This window comes from Martes martes (assembly GCF_963455335.1).
Source record: "Martes martes genome assembly, chromosome: 10".
NCBI lineage: Eukaryota > Metazoa > Chordata > Mammalia > Carnivora > Mustelidae > Martes > Martes martes.
In genome coordinates this window covers 79,142,171-79,162,201 of record NC_137898.1, presented here as the reverse complement: position 1 = coordinate 79,162,201, position 20,031 = coordinate 79,142,171, and the positions used below count along the sequence as shown (strand labels likewise).

Here is a 20,031-nt window from a genome sequence, read left to right as displayed (position 1 = left end):
ATTTTATTTATTAGAGGGGTTGGGGAAGGGCAGAGGGAGAGGGAGAGAGAATCCCAAGCAGACTCCATGTTGAGCGTGGAGCCTGACACAGGGTTCAAACTCACAACCCTGAGATCACAACCTGAGCAGAAACCCAAGAGTTGGATGCCTAACCAACTGTGCCGCCCAGGTGCCCCAGATTTTTCTTGCATCTTAATGTATGCTTTTATTGCTCTAACTTCCCTTTTAGAAGTGCTTCTGAAACACCCTGCAAATTCTGGTATGTTGTATTTCCACATCTGTTTGTACAAACTTTACTTCTCCTTTAATTTGTTTTCTGACCAAATGGTTGTTGGTGGTTATTCAGGACAATGTTGTTTAATTTCTTTGTTTGTGATTTTTTAAAATCTTTTTTTTTTTTTTTTTTAAAGACTTTATTTATTTATTTGAGAGAGAGAGAGAGCATGAGAGAGAGAGAGAGCATGAGAGGAGAGAGGTCAGTGGGAGAAGCAGACTCCCTGCCAAGCTGGGAGCCCGATGTGGGACTCGATCCTGGGACTCCAGGATCATGACCTGAGCCGAAGGCAGTCGCTTAACCAACTGAGCCACCCAGGTGCCCTGTTTGTGATTTTTTTCAGTTTTCTTCCTGTTAGTGGTTTCTAGTTTTAGGCCATTATAGACAGAGAAGATACCTAGTATGGTTTTAGTCTTCTTGAATTTGCTGAGACCTAACATGTGGCCTATAGTAGAAAATGTTCCATGTGCACTTCCGAACAATGTATATTCTGCTGTTGTTGGATAGCATGTTCTCTAGGAACCTATTAGGTCTGTTTTGACCATAGTGCTCAAATCCATGTATTGATTTCTTAATGATTTTCTGTCTAGATTATTTATCTATTGTTGACAATGGGGTATTGACATCCCCAACTATTACTATATTACTGTTTATTTTTACTTCTTCTGTTAGTTTTTGCTTTATATGTTTAGGAGCTCCAAAGTTGAGCACACAAATATTTATAGTTGTTTTATCTTATTAATGTATTGTCCTTTTCCTCATTATATCATGACTTTCTTATTCTCTCTATACTATTATTGTTTGAAATCTATTTTGCTAAGTGTAAATAACCCTGCTTTTTTTGTTTATCATTTGCCTGCATTGTCTTTTTCCATCTTTTCCTTCCCAGTCTATGTGAGTCTTAGAGGCTAAAGTGAGTCTCTTATAGGCAGCATATGGTTGGATCTTATTTTTTTATCCATTTAGCCATACTGCATCTTTTATTTGGAGAATTTAATTGGTTTATGTTTAGAGTAGTTATTAGTAGGACTTACTGTTGCCACTTTGTTAATTAATTAACAAATCAATTCTGGTTGTTTTATAGAATCATTGTTCCTTGTTTCTTATCCTCCTCTCTTTGTGTGTGTGTGTTTTGATGTCTTTTGGTCTCAATAACACTTTGACTTCTTTATCATGTTTTTTGTAATTACTACAGAATTTTCCATGTGGCTACCATAAGGTTACATAAATATCCTGCACTCAGAACATCCCACTTTTAAACTGATAACACGTTAATGTCAATAGAGTTTATAAACTTTATATTTTTACTGCTGTTCCCCCTTATTTTTAGGTTATTACTGTTATAAATTACATGTTTTTTATATTGTATAACTAATAACAGATTATTGTAGTTACGGTTATTTTTACTATGTTGTTTTTTTTAACTTGCCAACTAGAGTTGTAGGTGAATTACATGCCACTGCTACCGTATTGCAGAATCTAACTATGATTGTTACCAGTGAAGTTTATACTACCTTTCTGTGTTTTTATGATGCTAATTAGCATTCTTTCACTTGTACTCAATATTTAGCATTTCTTATAAGGCAGGTCTGGTAATAATGAACTCCCTCTACTTTTGTTTGGGAAAGTCTACCCTTCCTTCAGTTCAGAAAGACAGTTTCACTGGCTATTGAATTCTTGGCTTAGTTATTTTCTTTGACTATTTTGAGTATGCCTTCCCATTCTCTCTGGCCTAAAATATTTCTGTTGAGAAATCTGCCAGTATTCTTACAATCTGCCAGTATTCTTGAATGAAAGCCCACTCTTGTTGCTCTTAAAATTCTTTGACTTTTGATGTTTTTTTTTTGTTGTTGTTTGTTTGTTTTGCTTTTTAGGTTTATTTATTTAGTTATTTGACAGAGAGAGAGGGAGCGAGAGAGAGTGTGTGTGCACAAGCATGGGGAGCAGCAAGCAGAAGGAGGAGGAAGCAGAGGCAGACAGAGGGAGAGGGAGAAGCAGGCTCCCCGCTGAGCAAGGAGCTGGATGCAGGGCTTGATCCCAGGACTGTGGGATCCTGACCTGAGCTGAAGGCAGCCGCTTGACTGACTGAGCCATCCAGGTGCCCTGACTTATGATGTTAATTGTAGTGTGTCTCAGTGTATCCCTGTTTAAATTCAACATATTTGGGGTACTTTGGACCTTATGGATCTGGATGTCCCTTTCTTTTACCAGATTCAGGGCATTTTCAGTCATTATTGTTTTAAACATGCTTTCTATCCCATTCTCTTTCTTTTCTTCTGGAATTCGCATAATGTGAATATTGTTTCTTTACGTTATGTCCTGTATGTATTCCTGTAGGCTTTCTTCATCATTGTTTTCATTCTTTTTTTTTCTTTTTGTTATTCTGTTTTTTTTTTTTCCAAGATTTTATTTATATGGCAGAGAGAGAGTGAGAGAGCACAAGCAAGGAGAGCTGCAGGCAGAGGGAGGAGCAGGCTTCCCACTGAGCAAGGACCCTGGTGCAGGACTCAATCCCAGGACCCTGGGATCATGACCTCAGCTGAAGGGAGATGCTTAACTGACTGAGCCAACCAGGCATCTCTGACTGGTTAATTTCTAATACTTATCCTCCAGGTCCCTGATTATTTTGTATAGATGAATCTGCCTTTTTTTTTTTTTTTAAGATTTTATTTATTTATTTATTTATTTTAAGATTTTATTTATTTATTTGACAGACAGAGATCACAAGTAGGCGGAGAGGCAGGCAGAGAGTTGGGGGGAAGCGGGCTCTCTGCTCCCTGCCGAGCAGAGAGCCCGATGCGGGACTCGATTCCAGGACCCTGAGATCATGACCTGAGCCAAAGGCAGAGGCTTTAACTTACTGAGCCACCCATGTGCCCCTTGAGTCTGCTTTTGAAACTGTTGAATTCTTCAACTCAGTTACTGTATTTTTCACTCTAGGATTTCTGGGGTTTTGTTTGTTTTGTTTTTTTATGCTTGGTATTTTCTTGTGGAACTTCTTGTTTTGCTCGTCATTATTTTCCTAATTTTAATTGTGTGTTCTTACAGCTCATTAAATTTCATTAAGAGGATTATTCTGAATTCTTTGCCTGACAGTTCATATATTTCCATTTCTTTAGGGTCCATTATTGGAGCTTTGTTAGTTTCCTTTGGTGGTTTCATATTTACCTGATTTTTCATGATTCTTGATTCCTTAAATTGGTATCTGCACATTTGAGTGATTGGGCATTTCTTCCAGAATTTATAGGTTTTCTTTGGCAGAGACCATTCTTCACTGATCAGTTCTGTTTGGGTGTCTGGGAATGTCTGCTGGTACTGTCCTTTGGCAGGCCTATTACTATATTATACTATAGTATATTATTATACTATTAGTATAGTCTGTTTTGGGGCAAGGCAACTGTTTGAACTCAGAGGACAGAGATTGGGAAGGGTGTGCTACTGGTTGAGAGCAGTTGAATGGGATTGCTGGCTTGGTTCCCTACCCAAGTGAGCATGTAGGATGGGCCCTACAGTAACCTGGATTCTCCGGTCAGGTCAGGTGTACTAGATTGCTGGGACTGGGTACTGTGTTTAGTTGTAGACGGGGCTGTTAATGGCAGGACAGCATGATGGGACCCAGGCCTCATTGTTTGGGGACCCAAATTAGGCCTGTCACCGAATTCCCTGGTCGAGCAAGGCCACTGGTTTTACTCTGCACCCTGGAGAGGCCACAGGCTGTGTGCTCTGTTCATGTATCACTGTACATAGGGCTGTTTCATGGGCTGTGGAGCTTCTTGTCTTCCCTAGTTAGGGTCCCTGACCAGACAGGCTGAGAGCTATATTCAGCAATGAGCAGGACAGTGAGTTCGGTTCCCTTCTTGGGTGCGGCAGGAGAAACAGCTCTAAAGCCAGTAAAACTCTTTGCTGTATTAACTCAAGATGATTTAGATCTCAAGTTCCCTGACCAAACAGGGTCACTAGCTTTGTTCTGTAAAGTCTTGGCCATCTGTCCACTTCTTGGCCTGAGTACCATTGGAGTACAGTGCTACCATGAGTTGTTGCCAGCCATTTCTGGTCAGATGGGGCTAGAAGACACGCTCCATCCACAACTGGTTAGTCTGTGTTTTAGCCTCCTTGCCTTGGTGAGAGGGGTTGGGGCCTCCCTAGTTATTCTCAATTTCCCAAGCAGGCTCAGCAGTTGGGAATGGCCTGGAACTACCCTCAGCCCCAGAATTAATTCCCCTGTTTGGGAATGCTGCATTCCTAGGACTGGCTTTGCTCTGGGGACAGTCAGCTCTTCTCTCCTGTCTCCCTGCTTGAGTGCTGCCGGTCCACACTGCTTCCAGTTTTTGCCAGTCCTTCTGGTCAGATGGGGTGGGAAGACTTTGCAGTGTGTGGGGCTATGATTTAGCTTCTGGCCTGGGGGTGGGCAAACTGAATTCTAGAGCTGGCAAAACTCCTCGTTTGAGGGTCCAAATTAGGGAGTTCTGGACCCTCCTGAGTTCCCTGGTCAGAGTGTGTGCGCCCTTGACTCTGGTCTGCAGGTGAGCAAAACCACCCATACAGGTTCCTCCTTCACCCCAGGACGTATGAATTGTTTGTCAAGATCCATGTGCCAGTTGCTGTAAGTCCTTCCCCACTTCTCCATCACAGTCAGATTCCCAGTGCTTGAGCCCCACAGATTCCCCTGCTGTTCCTGGGCGGCAAGATCAGCGTAGCGGCTCCCGCAAGGTGACCCACAGTGCTGGCGAGGAGCTGGTTGTCTCCCCTGGCTTAGGGAACACCTCTCTGTGTGGTGCTGGGCTGGCCTGGAGGGGAGGGACATTACCCTTCTAATGCAATCTTTCTGGGTCTCTGAAGTGCAGGAGCTGCTTCAGTCCCGTGTTCGAGGATTCACTCAGTGCTGTCTTGTTCTTGAATAGTTGTCAGTAGTGCTTGTGAGGGGAAGCAAAGTCAGGAACACTTGTGTTGTCATCTTGGTGACATCACTCCTCCTCATGAAGGAGTTATGCTTCATGTGAAAAGGACTAGGTAACCACTGATAGCTCTTAGAGGAATGGCATGATAACTTGCTTCTTAGACGAATATTATGGAGACAGCATGGAGAATGGATTGCAGAGGGACAGGAGAGATGTGGTAATGGCTTGAATTAGGCAAGTTGCATTGAGGATGGATGATAGTGAGCAGAGTTTTCTTTTGGTACTTTTAGATGGACAAAAATCATAGAAATTGGTCATTGATTGGATGTAAGGGAGTTAGGCAAAGGGATGAATTAAAGATGGTATCTGAGGTTTTTGTTTGAGTATCAGCTTTATAAATTTACCAGTTCACTCTACTTTTTTGCTATAGCATGGAAATATATTTTTAAGCCTTTAATCCAGTCTTTCTTTTATTTCTAAAAATAAATAAGGATCTTACCTAAACAGTTGTTTGCTGTATAAAAAAGTTGAGGAAAGCAAGAGGGAGGGGGTTATGTATATCATATGAAGCAGGTTGGGACAAGGCTAATTAAATAGGGTATAAAGTATAAGGCACCGATAAAGAACCAGACCATGGCTCGGAATTCATGGAAACTCTATTTACCCTATGATTACCGGGAGGGAATTTTCTCTCATTCCTTAATGTTAATACCCTCTTGGGTGACTGGCAGGCACTTGAGAAATACCTTTTAAAGGAGAGTACATTCTTCCCTTTCATTTCAGACTTTTATAGCAATTTTTTCTTTTTTTTCAGGAACAATGTACTTTTAAATAAAAGGGATAGATGTGCAATGTACATGGAGTTCTTTATTACCTCCTTTGTTTCTTCATCTATCAAATGTAGTTAACAAAACCTGGGTACAATAATATGTGCATGTGGGTGTGTGTAAAGAGGCTGCTGACATGTACTGGCACCTAATAGGTGCTCAATAGTTTTTTTTTTTTTTTTTTTTTAACTACAGTTTGGTTTCTTTCAGTTCTTTTTCTGATTGATTTAGTGAGTTGTTGGAGGCCATAAAATTTTAAATATATATATTTTCTTAGTTCCAGTTAATTTCATGGCTTTATTTTCTTTAGAATGAAAGATGAAAAAATTTTAAGTATCTGCTTCTTTACATATCTACTACTTCACATACCATTTATGTGAAGCAGTAGACTAGTTATAGCTAATACTGAAGATCAAATGAGAGTTTAATAATTCATGTGTTTTTAAAAAGTTAAAGTATTTCTTGTCTCTTGGCTTTTGTTACTCCCTTACTTTTCAAATATGTTTTAGATTAGCAACATTCCCATTAGTACTATAATTTAAAGGGAAAAATTCAGTTTAGTTATGTGAATGATAAATATATGTATGGTGTTCTGCTGGATACTGAGTACCTGCTCCCTGAAATTTCTTTATGTAGATGAATGGCAGCAAAATCAACCATCCAATCAACCACAGTGAGACTTTTTGTTTTTAAGACAGGGAACATTCGCAGTCCTACTGTGTCCTTCCTTCCTATTGCATATGTTTTTTTTTTTTTTTTTTTTTTAAAGATTTTATTTATTTATTTCACAGACAGAGATCACAAGTAGGCAGAGATGCAGGCAGAGAGAGAGGGAGGAAGCAGGCTCCCCGCTGAGCAGAGAGCCCGATGCGGGGCTCGATCCCAGGACCCTGGGATCATGACCTGAGCCGAAGGCAGAGGCTTTAACCCACTGAGCCACCCAGGCGCCCCCCTATTGCATATGTTTAACACAGACCCAGCAGTCTATCAGTATTTAGTGACTTAAGAAATCTTTCAATGTATATTTAGCATCAAAATGAACACAGATCCCTACATTAGAATAGCTCATCCTAAAAGCCTGGTCACTACAGGTAGACAGTAACTATTCCAGCAACTTAAGAAATGGTTAGTGGAGATAAGAGGGGTTAAATAAGATGGCTTTTGTTTCAGTAGCTTTTAATATTTTAGGTGATAATTTGCCTTACGTTCTATTTCCCATGTAGGGAATTCCAAATGAAAGCTGGAGAATAACAAAGATAAATGAACGCTATGAGCTTTGTGATACATACCCTGCCCTCTTGGTTGTGCCAGCAAATATTCCTGATGAAGAATTGAAAAGAGTGGCATCCTTCAGGTCAAGGGGCCGTATCCCAGTAAGTGTGAAGCTTTGATGCGACTTCACAAATGCTTTTGTACTGTATATAACACTGAGGTTAATGAATGGGAGAATGGATGCAGAATAAAAATAGCTACAGCAACATGTCTCTTATGGGGATTTGAAAGAATGACTTATTTAGTAAAATTAAAACTGGAGGAAAGACTTAGATTAAGGAAGTTTCTGGAGAGTCTGCCATTGGTAGGAGAGAACTGCACAGAATAGTGACTCTTAACTCGAAAACAAAGTTGACTCTCTATTATTCACTATTTCTTTATTTTATTATGTATTATTTAATCATGGCAATACTCTTTTCCTTTAAATCCTAGAAAGAAGAAAACTTTACAAATTTATGATGAATTACTGTGTTTTAGAAAGATCAGCTCAATTTTAGGTACAAAAGTCATAGCTTCTGAAGACTTTATAGTTGGACAGTCTGTTGCTTTAGTAATAAAACTTTAAAGGGTTTACTTAATCCCCTTTTAATGTATTTTGAGTCTAGAGACTTCTGAATAAGCATGACTTCCATAAATCAATACCTGATTAAAGGATTAGACCAAATTTTCCATATGCCAGAGTTGGCTTGAAAGAAGGGTGATGATTTTTATAGCAGCCTTGAATGGACTTTGGTGTCTAGGCTTTGGAACCAATCAGAAAGTAGAATTTTATAGAGTAATGTTTTGGAGAAGAATTATAAACAGAAATATATAAAGAGTATGTTACTATTTTTAACCCCATTAAGGTTTTATCATGGATTCATCCTGAAAGTCAAGCCACTATCACTCGGTGTAGCCAGCCCATGGTAGGAGTGAGTGGAAAGAGAAGCAAAGAAGATGAAAAATACCTTCAAGCTATCATGGACTCCAATGCCCAGTCTCATAAAATCTTTATATTTGATGCCCGGCCAAGTGTCAATGCTGTTGCCAATAAGGTGAGTAATTAAGATTACAGTTATAGGTTCATGCATTGGCTGAGATTGATGGGAGCCACAATGTGTTTCATTGGTTTCAGGCTCGCCAGTGATAGAGATGTAGATTCTAATACTGGCTCTCCTACTTATGGTATGACTTTGAGTTAGTTATTTAATCTTTCTCTCTTTTTTTAAAGATTTATTTATTTATTTTAGAGAGTGAAAGCGAGCAGGAGGAGGGACAGAGAATCTCTAGCAGACACCCTACTGAGTGCGTCACCCAATGTGGGGTTGATCTCACGTTCCTGAGATCATGACCTGAGTCAAAATCAAGAGTTGACCGCTTAACCGGCTGAGCCACCCAGGTGCCCCTAGTTAGTTGCTTAATCTTTTCATTTTTTATTTGTCCACTTTTTGTTGAAATACAATTGAGCTACAACATTATACTAATTATTGGTTTATAACATATTTCAGTATTTGTATAGATTGTGAAATGATCACATTAAGTGTGTTTACCATCTGTCACCATACAGAATTTACAACATATTCTCCATATAATGAACACTTGTGAGATTTACCTTCTTAGCAGTTTTCAAATTCATAATGGTATTACTGACTATAGTCCCCGTGTAGTATGTTGCATTCTCATGACATTTATTTTATAACTGGAAAGGTGTGCCTCCTTATCTCCATCAATTTTGTTCCCAGACAAACCCTCCACCCTATGACCACCAGTCTGTTCTCTGAATCTCTGAGTCTTGTTTGTTCATTTTTTTTGTTTTTTAGATTCCATATATAAGTGAAATGAGTCTGTATTTGTTTTTCTCTGTCTTACTTATTTCACTTAACATGATGCTCTTGAGACCCAACTGTATTGTTATAAATGGCAAGATTTCATTTCTTTTGATGGTGAGTAGTATACACACATACGCAGCACATCTTTGTATGTTTATCCACTGATGGACACGTAGATTCTTTCCATAGCTTGACTATTGTAAACAATGCTGCAGTGAACATGGAGTGCACAGATCTTTTTGGATTAGTGTTGTTTTCTTTCAATAAATGACTAGTGGTTCTATTTTTAAGCTTTTGAGGAAACTTCATGCTCTTTTCCATCATGTTTATTTTTGTGATAATACCCATTTTGTCAGATATGAGGTTATATCTCATTGTGGTTATAATTTGCAATTCCTGATAATTAGTGATGTTGAGCATCTTTTTGTGTGCTTGTTGGCCATCCATTGTCTTTGGAAAAATGTCTACTCAAATCCTCTATTTAAAAAAAAATAAATTTTATTCTTCATTTTGTTAACATGTCACATTCATTGTTCTGTAGATGTTGAACCATCCTTACATCCCTGGAAGAAATCCTACTTGATCATGGTCTATGATCCTTTTAATGTATTGTTGAATGTGGTAATATTCTGTTGAAGATTTTCACATCTATGTTCATTAGGGATATTGGCCTGTAATTTTTTTTTTTTTTTTTTTTTTTTGGTCATCTGTTTTTGGTGTCAGCATAGTGCTGGTCTCATAAAATGAGTATGGTATTGTTCCTGCCTCTTCAGTTTTGTAGGTGTTTGAAAAGGATAGGTATTAAATCTTCTTTGAATATTTGGTAGAATTCACTGGTGAAGCTGTCCGGTCCTGGACTTTTGTTTGTTGGGAGCTTTCGATTACGGATATAATTTCCTTACTTGTAATCCATCTATCCAGATTTTCTGTTTTCTTCCTGATTCAGTCTTAGAAGATTCTGTTACTAGGAATTTATCCATTTTTTTCCCTAGGTTGTCCAGTTTATTGCCATAGTAGTCTCTTATGATCCTTTGTATTTATTTCTTCAGTATCAGTTGGGACTTATTCTCTTTTACTTCTGATTTTATTTATTTGAGCCCTCCCTCTATTTTTCTTAGTGTGTCTATCTAAAGTTTATTGATTTTATCAATCTGGCTTAGTTTCATTGATCTTTTCTATTTTATGTTTTTAGTTTCTGTTTCATTTATTTCTACTCTGATCTTTATTAGTTTCTTCTTTCTAGTAATTTAGGGGTTATTTTATTTAGATGTAGAATGAGATTGTTTATTTAATATTTTCTTGTTTCTTCAGGTAGGCCTGTATTGCTAGAAATTTGCCTCTTAAAAGATGTTTTTGCTGCTTCCTATAGATTATAGTGTGTTTTATTTCCATTTCATTCGTCTCAAGGTATTTTACATTTCTTCTTTGATTTCTTTGTTGACCCATGGGTTATTCAGTACTAAGTTTTTGCTTTGTGGTTATTATGCGGCTCATATATTACTGCCTTTATATGTAAAAGTCTATGTTAAGATGATAGCAGATTGTTTGAATGCATTTTAAAAGTCTACACTTTTACTCCCCCCAACACATTTTATGTTTTTGATGTCACATTTACAACTTTTTATTTTGTGTATCCTTTAACTGTTTATTGTGGTTATAGTTATTTTCAGTATTTTTTTTCAACCTTCGTACTATGTAAGTTATTAATGCACTATGTTTATTATAGATTTGTTTTTACAAGTGAAATTTTTACTTTCATATTTCTTTGTTATTAATTAGTGCCCTTTCTTTTCTGCTTAAAGAAGTCCCCTTAACATTTTTTCTAAGTCTGACAAACTCTTTTAGCTTTTGTTTGTCTGGAAAGCTCTTAATCTCTTCTTCAATTCTGAATGATAACCTTTCCAGAAAGAATATTCTTGGTAGGAAGTGTTTCCTTTCAGTACTTCGAATATATCATGCCACTCTCTGGCCTACACAGTTTCTTCTAAAAATACTGCTGATTGTTTTATAGAGGTTTCTTTGTATGTAACAAGTTGATTTTCTCTTGCTGTTTTTAAGATTCTCTCCTTATCCTTAACTTTTGACATTTAAATTATAATGTGACTTGGTATGGCTCTTTTGTGTTTATCTTATTTGCAACTCTCTGGACTTCCTGGACTGAAATGTCTATTTCTTTTTCTAGGGAAGTTTTAGCCATTATTTCTTCAAATAAGTTTTCTGCCCCTTTCTGTCTTCTGTTTCATCTGGTCTGCTTTTGAACTCCTCTTGCATTTTTCGGTTTAATTATTGTATTCTTCAGTTCTGCGACTTCTGTTTGGTACTTCCTAAAATTTTCTGTATCTTTGTGGTAGTTCTTACTGTGTTCATCCATTCTTCAAGTTTGGTGAGCACCTTTAATGACCATTACTTTGAATTCTTTATCTGGTTAATTATTCATCTCCATTTTATTAAAGTTTTTTTCTGTTGTGTTAGTTTATTTTTTCATGTGGAACATATTTATCTTTTGCCTCATCTTGCTCGAGCCTCTGTTCCTGTGTTTTAGGTGAAAAAATAGGTAAGTGTCCTGGTCTTGCCGGAGTGGCATTGCTTGGGAGGTAAGCCTTATCATTTCACCTTGGCCTAGTTTTTGGTTGTCTTTCAAATAATGGCGGTTGTCTAAGCAGCCTGTTGTTTTTTGGGTGGGTCCCAATGGTTGAGGGTGTACCAAGCAAAACCTTAAGTATTCCAGGGGGAGGGATCTTAGTCATCTCCTAGTTTCAGGCTGATTGGAACCTAGACCCTCAGGCAGGAGCATTTAAGATAGGCAAATACATACAGTCCTATGGGACTCCAGTTACAGATCTTGCTGGCCTCCAGACCAAGTGACCTGGAGGTGTCCCCTTAGTGACAATTGCAAAATTTGAGGCTTTGGACAAGTATTTGGGCTTTTTTTTCTGGAGGTACTGGTGAGCTATAGCAGGGCACAGTGAGAGCTCATAGGTAAATAGTATCCTCTCAGCTTATGTTTTCTGAGAGCATTTCCATAGACCCTAGATGTGTTACAAATCTGAAGGCTATGCCTCAGGCTGAAGCTCCAGATCTAGTAGGTAAACCATTTTCAGAGGAAAGACTGAGATATATTGAAGTATACTGACTGTACAATGCCCCAAGGCTGGTAGTCTGCCAAGAGCTGCATCTCCAATTGTTTCAGACCCTCAGGGCCCAGAAACATAATCCCCCTTGGCCACCAGAGCTGGGCCCTCAGTGAGTGTCCTCTCTGTGGGCTACACACATGCACCAGCTGGCTTCGTTGGGGCCAAAATGAAGTGGCATATGGGATGGGTTACTTAATCGTCTTAGACCTTAATTTGCTCATTTGTAAAATGGGACTAATAATAGCTAACAGGGTTGTTTTGGGGACAAAACACACCTAATAAAAAGTAGTGCATAACCCCGTGCTCACGTACATAGTAAATAACTATTCAGCAATTACTAGTTTCCTTCTCCCTTCTCCATACTTGACAGCTAACTGAGCTTATGACTGACTGAAGTCTGCACAGCATGGCTGTAGGAATTGGAAAGCAGTGTTCTCAGCGACCAGTGGTGCCCTCTTCTCACTGCCCTCCACCTAATCAAGTTATTCACCCTGAGGACTTGCAGTTAGCTGGAGTAGTAGCCCTGCTTTCTGCTGTAGAACAAATATTTACATTGTGGAAATAAACATTTTTGTCCAGTTGACAAAATCTACCATAAGAGAAGGAGAGAGAAGGGATGTAATTTAGCTTTAGTAAGTTACCTTTTAACCCCCAGGAAGCAATGTATCTATTTTATAGAATCAACTAATGCAGATAAGCAAAAAGAAGAACATATTTTAAAACACTCTAAATCCTTTAACACCAAGGGTTGCTTGTTCTTCCAGACTTTCTATGAGTATTTGCATGCACACACATATTTGAAACAGTGGGATAATTATAACTTCCTTTTTAAAATATTGACACTGGGGGAGCCTAGGTGGCTCAGCGGATTAAAGCCTCTGCCTTAGGCTCAGGTCATGGTCCCAGCGTCCTGGGCTCGAGCCCCACATCGGGCTCTCTGCTTAGCAGGAAGCCTGCTTCCTCCTCTCTCTCTGCCTGCCTCTCTGCCTACTTGTGATCTCTCTCTCTGTCAAATAAAATGAATTTTAAAAATCCTAATAAATAAATAAATAAATAAATAAATAAATAAAACATTGACACTGTACCTTTCTGTGCCAATAAACATTTATCCAAAACATTATTTTAATGGTGCAATAACTAATAATATCAACTGTTACTGGATATTTAGGTTATTTTTTTTTTTGCTTTTATAAACAATGCTGGGATGATCATCCTTTTAATTAAATAATGGTTCCTGTGCCTGATTATTTCCATCCTATTTAGTGTTTTGAGGGCATTGTGAATTGCAGGCATTCTCTGTTAAACTGTAAATGTTTCCTCATAAAGGAGAAATGAGATAATGTCTATGTGAAGCTTGCAGTACAGGGACTAACATGTATTTTTCTAGTAATTACTTGTTCCCCTTCCAGAACTTTACTCTGAATTAGCAGGAGAGAGACTTAGTATGTTTTCTAGCATAAGAGGAGAAGGAAAGAGAAATGTAATGCAAAAATGGTGGTACGGCAAAGTCTTACATTTTTTATCTTATTTTTTAAAACATTCTGATACTTATTTTAATATGGAAATCCCCTCTTTTTTTAAAGACTGATATATTTTGTTTATTGGCATGTTTTGCTGGTTACAAGATGTACTAGACAATATAGGAAAACTCAGCAGGCATAGAAAAAGAAAGGAAATAAAAATCTACCCATATCCACTAATATTTTGCTATATTTTCTTCATTATTTTTTTTGGCACACTTACATGTTGATAATTTTGTTTCTTTGTTTTTCCTCTTAATACTATAGGAATTATTTCTTCTAGTACAATATTCATGAAAAATACTTTAATAGTAGTTGTTATAGCTGTGTCATTTATTTTAGTCATTTTTCTCATATTGAGTGTTTAAGTATTTAGTATTTCAAATATCACTGAAATAAATATCTTTTGTTGGCATCTTTATTTCCTTAAAAAAGTACCCTAGATATACAGTGACTGTACTAAAATTTAAAATATGTGTTTTTTAAGAGTATTGTTACATACGGTCAATATTCTTCAGGAAAGTTCATTCAATTTACCAGCCTGATGTCTTTCCCTCTGGTTTTATTGAGATATAATTGATGTAGAACATTGCACAAGTTTAAGGTGTACAATATGATTTGATATGTGTATATATTATGAAATGATCACTGCAATAAGTTTAGTTGACATCCGTCACCTCATATAATTACAAATTTTTTTTCCCTTGTGATGAGAATTTGTAAGATCTGTTTCCTTAGCAACTTTCAAATATGCAACATAGTATGGCTAACTATTGTCATCAGAACTTATCTTTTAAGTGGAAGTTTATACCTTTTGACCACCTTTACCCAATCTCCACATCTGCCCCCCCCTTTTTAATTTGCAAAAGTATATATCCTTGTTGCAACAGATATTTGTAACCTGAACTCTCAGAACGTTTTTAATAACTTAATCAATACGAAAATGACAGTCATGTCATTTGCAGTCATGATCTGTGTCAAGAATTAAAATGATCTCTTTCAGCTATTGGTTGAGCTCTTTCTATAAAGAAACACTTTCTTTTAACTGTATTTTGGTTAACCAGCAATTTAGGTCCATTTTCCCAGGGATGAGCTTATTTCTTATCATCCCATGAAGGTGACGAATTTTTTAAAGTATCATTATAAGTCTGTGTATTTAAACATACTCAACATTTTCTAATCCATCGCAGATAATATTTTTTTGAAGTTAAAATTTCTCATCTTTGGTCAGAGAGAGGCTTTTCAAGTTATCTCCTGAGGTTTTTTTTTTTGACATAACTGTAGTAATGTTCGCTATCTGGTGTAGGGAGATATACCAGACTCGTCAGGAAGTCTTGTGCATTGCCTAGCCCCAGACTCGAAACAGCGATTTCTCCAAGAAGTTCTCATTCCTGTTAGTACCAAATGGTGTTGCAAACCATCATCTGGGGTGCTGAGGATATTTTTCCTGGATTGGTACTGTTTCAGGGTCTTTCCAGTGAAAATAGGATTAGGGAATATTTACATATTTTTAAAGATAAAGTACCTTGGGATTTCATAGTGGTGCTTTCAATGTAAATTCAGTGTTAAATAGTTTTTATATAACTTCTTCTAAATTCCTTTCTTCCACACCAGCAACCCCAGTTCTCAAAGACTCAGGGAACGATTAAGTATGTTCCATAATTATTTGTGTGCTTTATCCCACCAGTCTCAGACTAACAATATTAATACCCCCATCATCAGTGCTTACTGGAAAGTTAATTTTTTTTTCATTTGCTCTCCCCGTTCTCCCCCATTTTAAAAATACATTGTATTATATTGACATTGTCAGAGCATACAGGCTTAACACATTCTCCCTTTTGAACACATACTCTCCCATTCACCTCTGACTTCCACAAGTAGCTATTTATTTCGTGCTCACAAGCAATTTGTATGTGAATGATTTCTAGACATTATTATGATTCTTCTTATTGTCTGATGTTGTTCTCCTCTGAATATTTCAGCAGGGACTCATGGGAACAATATTCTGTGTTTGCTTGCTAATAGCAGCTTCTTGTTTGAAAGTTAGTTTGGCTAGACATAAAACCCTTAGCTTACATGTGATTTTCCTGAGTTTCTTAAATACGTTGCTTATTTTCTTTTGGCATAAAGCTTCAAAGGCTAATGATAAACTAAATTTCTTTACCTTCTAAGTTACTCTTTACTTGGATATTTGGAGGACTTTTTTCCTTTGAAGTGCAGTTATTGCCAGAATATGTCTTCATGATATGTGTTCTGGGTCCGTATTCTTAGGTATGCGTGTGTGCTGTCTCAATATGTAATTTCCAATAAAAAAATGTCATGCGGTTTTCTTTAATCACAGTTCTTAGCATTCTGTTTCCTTGTTCTGACTTGCTCTTCAGGACTCCCGTGTTGGCTCTTCTTCGCCTTTTTTCATCATTTGTCGCTTTCTCTTGACTCCGTCTTATGTCTTCCTAATTTCATTTTGGCTTTAAATATTTTCCTTTGCTCTATTCTTTTAACTTGATATCTGCTATATTATTTATTCTTGTGTTTCTTTTTCTTTAGTCTTCCTGATTTTTTTTCCTTTTATTTCTAATTTCTCCCCAAGTTCTGTCACTTCATTTTTGAGTTTTCTAATTCCAATTTATTTTGTTTTTCATGCCTGCTATTATTTTTTAATGTCTTTAGCTTGCTTGGAAAGAGATTTCAGTGTTGAGAGGCCTTTTCAGTGGATATGTTATGAATGCTGGTCATTCTCTTTTTAGGGTAGTTCCTATGGGACTTAGCCTTGATCCTTTTCTGTTATTCATTTTTACATGAAATTAGTTTTCCTGAATCTTCAGGATGTTGGTTCAGTTAGAAGCCATGGCTCAGAAGTTAGGTGTACCCAGAAGTGAGAAGAGCTAATTTCACTGAGCTGCCTCTTTTATTGTTTGCATGTAGCATTAAAAACTATGAAGTCTTACTTTCTGGAATTTGCTGGCTCTGTCCTGTCTCTCCCATCTAATACCTTCCCCCTATCCCTTATCTGAAACTTCTTTTTCTTTGTCTTATTTCTCTGGACCCTCTCTTCACTTCTGTTGACTCTGTCCTGCTCAATTTTGATGATGTGCTTAGCAGAAGCCATCCCTGGCTGGTCGGTTAGGAGAGTTCAGAAAGGTTAGACTGCTTCGGCCCTTTTAGATCTACTGTAGATCTCTTAGATTCATGGGCTGTTAGAATGGACAGAACCCTTCCTGGTTTCAGCTGCACTTCTTAAATTGACCTGTTGGACTTCCTGTAGTTCCAGAAGATGAAGGCCAACATGGAAAGCAGAACAAACACTAAAAAGTATAAGGCTCTCTTGTGCTTCTCCGTTTCTCCAGTCCTTTTATACCCATTACTTCCTCTGCTTCTTCCCACGCATTTACTGACGACATTCAGATCTTGTGGCTGTGGGTGGTTTTGGGGTTTCACAGAATGCTTTGTCCCCATTTCTGTTTTAAATGATTTGTTTGTTTTTGGTTTTACTGTCTAGTTGCTCAATTTTCTTTAAATGTCATTTTCTTTTGAAATATAATACACATGCCAAAAAATACACTCTTTTCAAGTGTGTATTTCAGCATTTTTAGTATGCTAACAAAGTTCTACAGCTGTCTGATCACAGAACATTTTCTTTCTGCTTGTTTTTGTGACTGGTCCTGTGTAGTATCCACTACCATCTTTCTAGAATTTGTTGCAACCAATTTGAATTAAAAGTGTCTCTTACCCCTGACCTGTTCAGTTCCCATGTTCCAGGAATAATCCTTGTTAACAGGTACCCACTGAAACACTGTTAACTTTGTACCTGTGCCAGTCTTGAATCCAAACTATTTCTCAGACTGTCAGTGTCAGAAACAGACCTTCTGTTTTTTGGTAGTTTGTTGTTGGTTAGGAGTTAGTGGGTTTTGTAGTTTTCAGTGGTGTGAGTCATATGAGTACTTAATTTTTCTGTAGCTACAATGACTATCCTAGTATTTTTCTAAGTTTTTCCCCATTATTTCTCTAAGAAGCTTGACTTTATGCATGATAGTTAGGAGATAGGAGAATATTTCATTAACAAAAAGAAAAAAAAAGGAAAGGAGCGGGGCCAAGATGGCAGAGGAGTGGCAGACTGAAATGACATCAGGTTCCAGGAGTTCAGCTAGATAGTTATCAAACCATTCCAAACACCTACAAATTCAACAGGAGATAGAAGAGAAAAAGAGCATCAATTCTAGGAACAGAAAAATGACCACTTTCTGGAAGGTGGGACATGTGGAGAAGTGAAATCTGAAGCAACGGGAAGATAGACTGTGGGGGGAGGGGCTGGCTCCTGGAAAGCGGTGGAGCAGCAGAGCAGAAAATCAAAATGTTTAGAAGTTCACTCCACTGAGGGACATAGCTCCAGAGGCTAAGTGGGGTTGGGGCCCTCTCGGGGACAATGTGGTGTCAGGACCCGTTGGGTCACAGAAAAACCAGGGGTGTCTGAGTGTGGCAAAGCTTCCTGGTATCGGAGCAGGGAAGCCAGCTACAGAGACGGAGCCAAGGAGTGAGCTTGCAGATCGGGGTTACCTTAAACCGTGATCCAAGGCACAACTGGACCACTGCTCTTTGAGCAGGGACCCCCACAAATGGCAGATCTGGAGCGAACCTCTCCTTCCTCCTCCAGGAGGAGTGGCACAGGAATGCGTGGCAGGAATCTGCTCAGTTTGGAGACTCCACAAACGGGGCTGTGCACCAGAGATAGAAACGGTTAGTTGCAAGCTGGGTGAGCCTGGAGTGTGACCAGAGACCAGGGAGATGGGAGGGATTGACTGCTTTTCCCTGAGGGTGCACTGAGGAGTGGGGCACCACGCTCTTGGCTTCTCTGGACCGGAGATTGGGAGACTGTCATTTTCATTTCCGTCCTCCAGAACTCTATGGAAAGCATTCAGGGAATAAAAGCTACCAAGAGCAAACCCAAGCAGATTACTTAGCCTTGCCCCTGGCAAGGGCAGGGCAGTGCAATTCCTCCTCGGGCAAAGACATCTGATACTCACTGCAACAGGCCCCTCCCCTAGAAGATCAGCAAGAACATCCAGCCAAGACAAGAGGGTGGAAAACAATTTACCATGCTAATGGACATCAAAAGAAAGCTGGGGTGGCAATCCTTATATCAGATAAATTAGATTTTAAGCCAAAGACTAAAATAAAGATGAGAAAGGACACTATGTCATACTTAAAGGGTCTGTCCAATAAGAAGATCTAACAATTTTAAATATCTATGCCCCTAACATGGGAGCAGCCAACTATATAAACCGATTAATAATGAAATCAAAGAAACACATAGACAATAATACAGTAATAGTAGGGGACTTTAACACCCCCCCCTCACTGAAATGGACAGATCATCCAAGAAAAAGATCAACAAGGAAATAAAGGCCTTAAATGACACACTGGACCAGATGGACATCACAGATATATTCAGAACATTCCATCCCAGAGGAACAGAACACACATTCTTCTCTAGTGCACATGGGACATTCTCCAGAATAGATCATGTCCTGGGTCACACATCAGGTCTCAACCAGTACCAAAAGATTGGGATCATTCCTTGCATATTTTCAGACCACAATGCTCTGAAGCTAGAACTCAGTCACAAGAGGAAAGATGGAAAGCACTCAAATACATGAAGGCTAAAGAGCATCCTACTAAAGAATGAATGGGTCAACCAGGAAATTAAAGAAGAATTGAAAAAATTCATAGAAACATATGAAGATGAAAAAACAACTGTTCAAAATCTGTGGGACACAGCAAAGGTGGGCCTGAGAGGAAAGTATATAGCGATACAAGCCTTTCTCAAGAAACAAAAAAGGTCTCAAGTACACAACCTAACCCTACACATAAAGGAGCTGGAGAAAGAACAACAAAGAAAGCCTAAACCCAGCAGGAGAAGAGAAATCATAAAGATCAGAGCAGAAATGATATAGAAACCAAAAGAACAGTAGGACAGGTCAACGAAACTAGGAACTGTTTTACTGAAAGAATTAATAAAATTGATAAACCCCTGGCCAGACTTATCAAAAAGACAAGAGAAAGGACCAAAATAAATAAAATCATGAATGAAAGAGGAGAGATCACAACCAACACCAAAGAAATACAAACAATTATAAGAACACACTATGAGCCTCTCTACGCCAGCAAATTTGACAATCTGGAAGAAATGGATGCATTCCTAGAGACATATAAACTATCGAATCTGAACCAGAAATAGAAATCCTGGAAAGACCCATAACCAGTAAGGAGATTGAAGCAGTCATCAAAAATCTCCTAAGGA

General features: G+C 38.2%; 1 protein-coding gene across 1 annotated transcript in view; it reads left to right on the top strand.

Moving 5' to 3' along the window:
- Positions 1-20,031, top strand: part of MTMR2 (myotubularin related protein 2) — a 133,093-nt gene that overhangs the window by 87,080 nt on the left and 25,982 nt on the right. The window contains exons 8-9 of the mRNA XM_080816167.1: positions 7,223-7,372; positions 8,117-8,305. Coding sequence (XP_080672293.1) covers positions 7,223-7,372; positions 8,117-8,305 — 339 coding nt within the window. The remainder of the gene's footprint in view (positions 1-7,222; positions 7,373-8,116; positions 8,306-20,031) is intronic.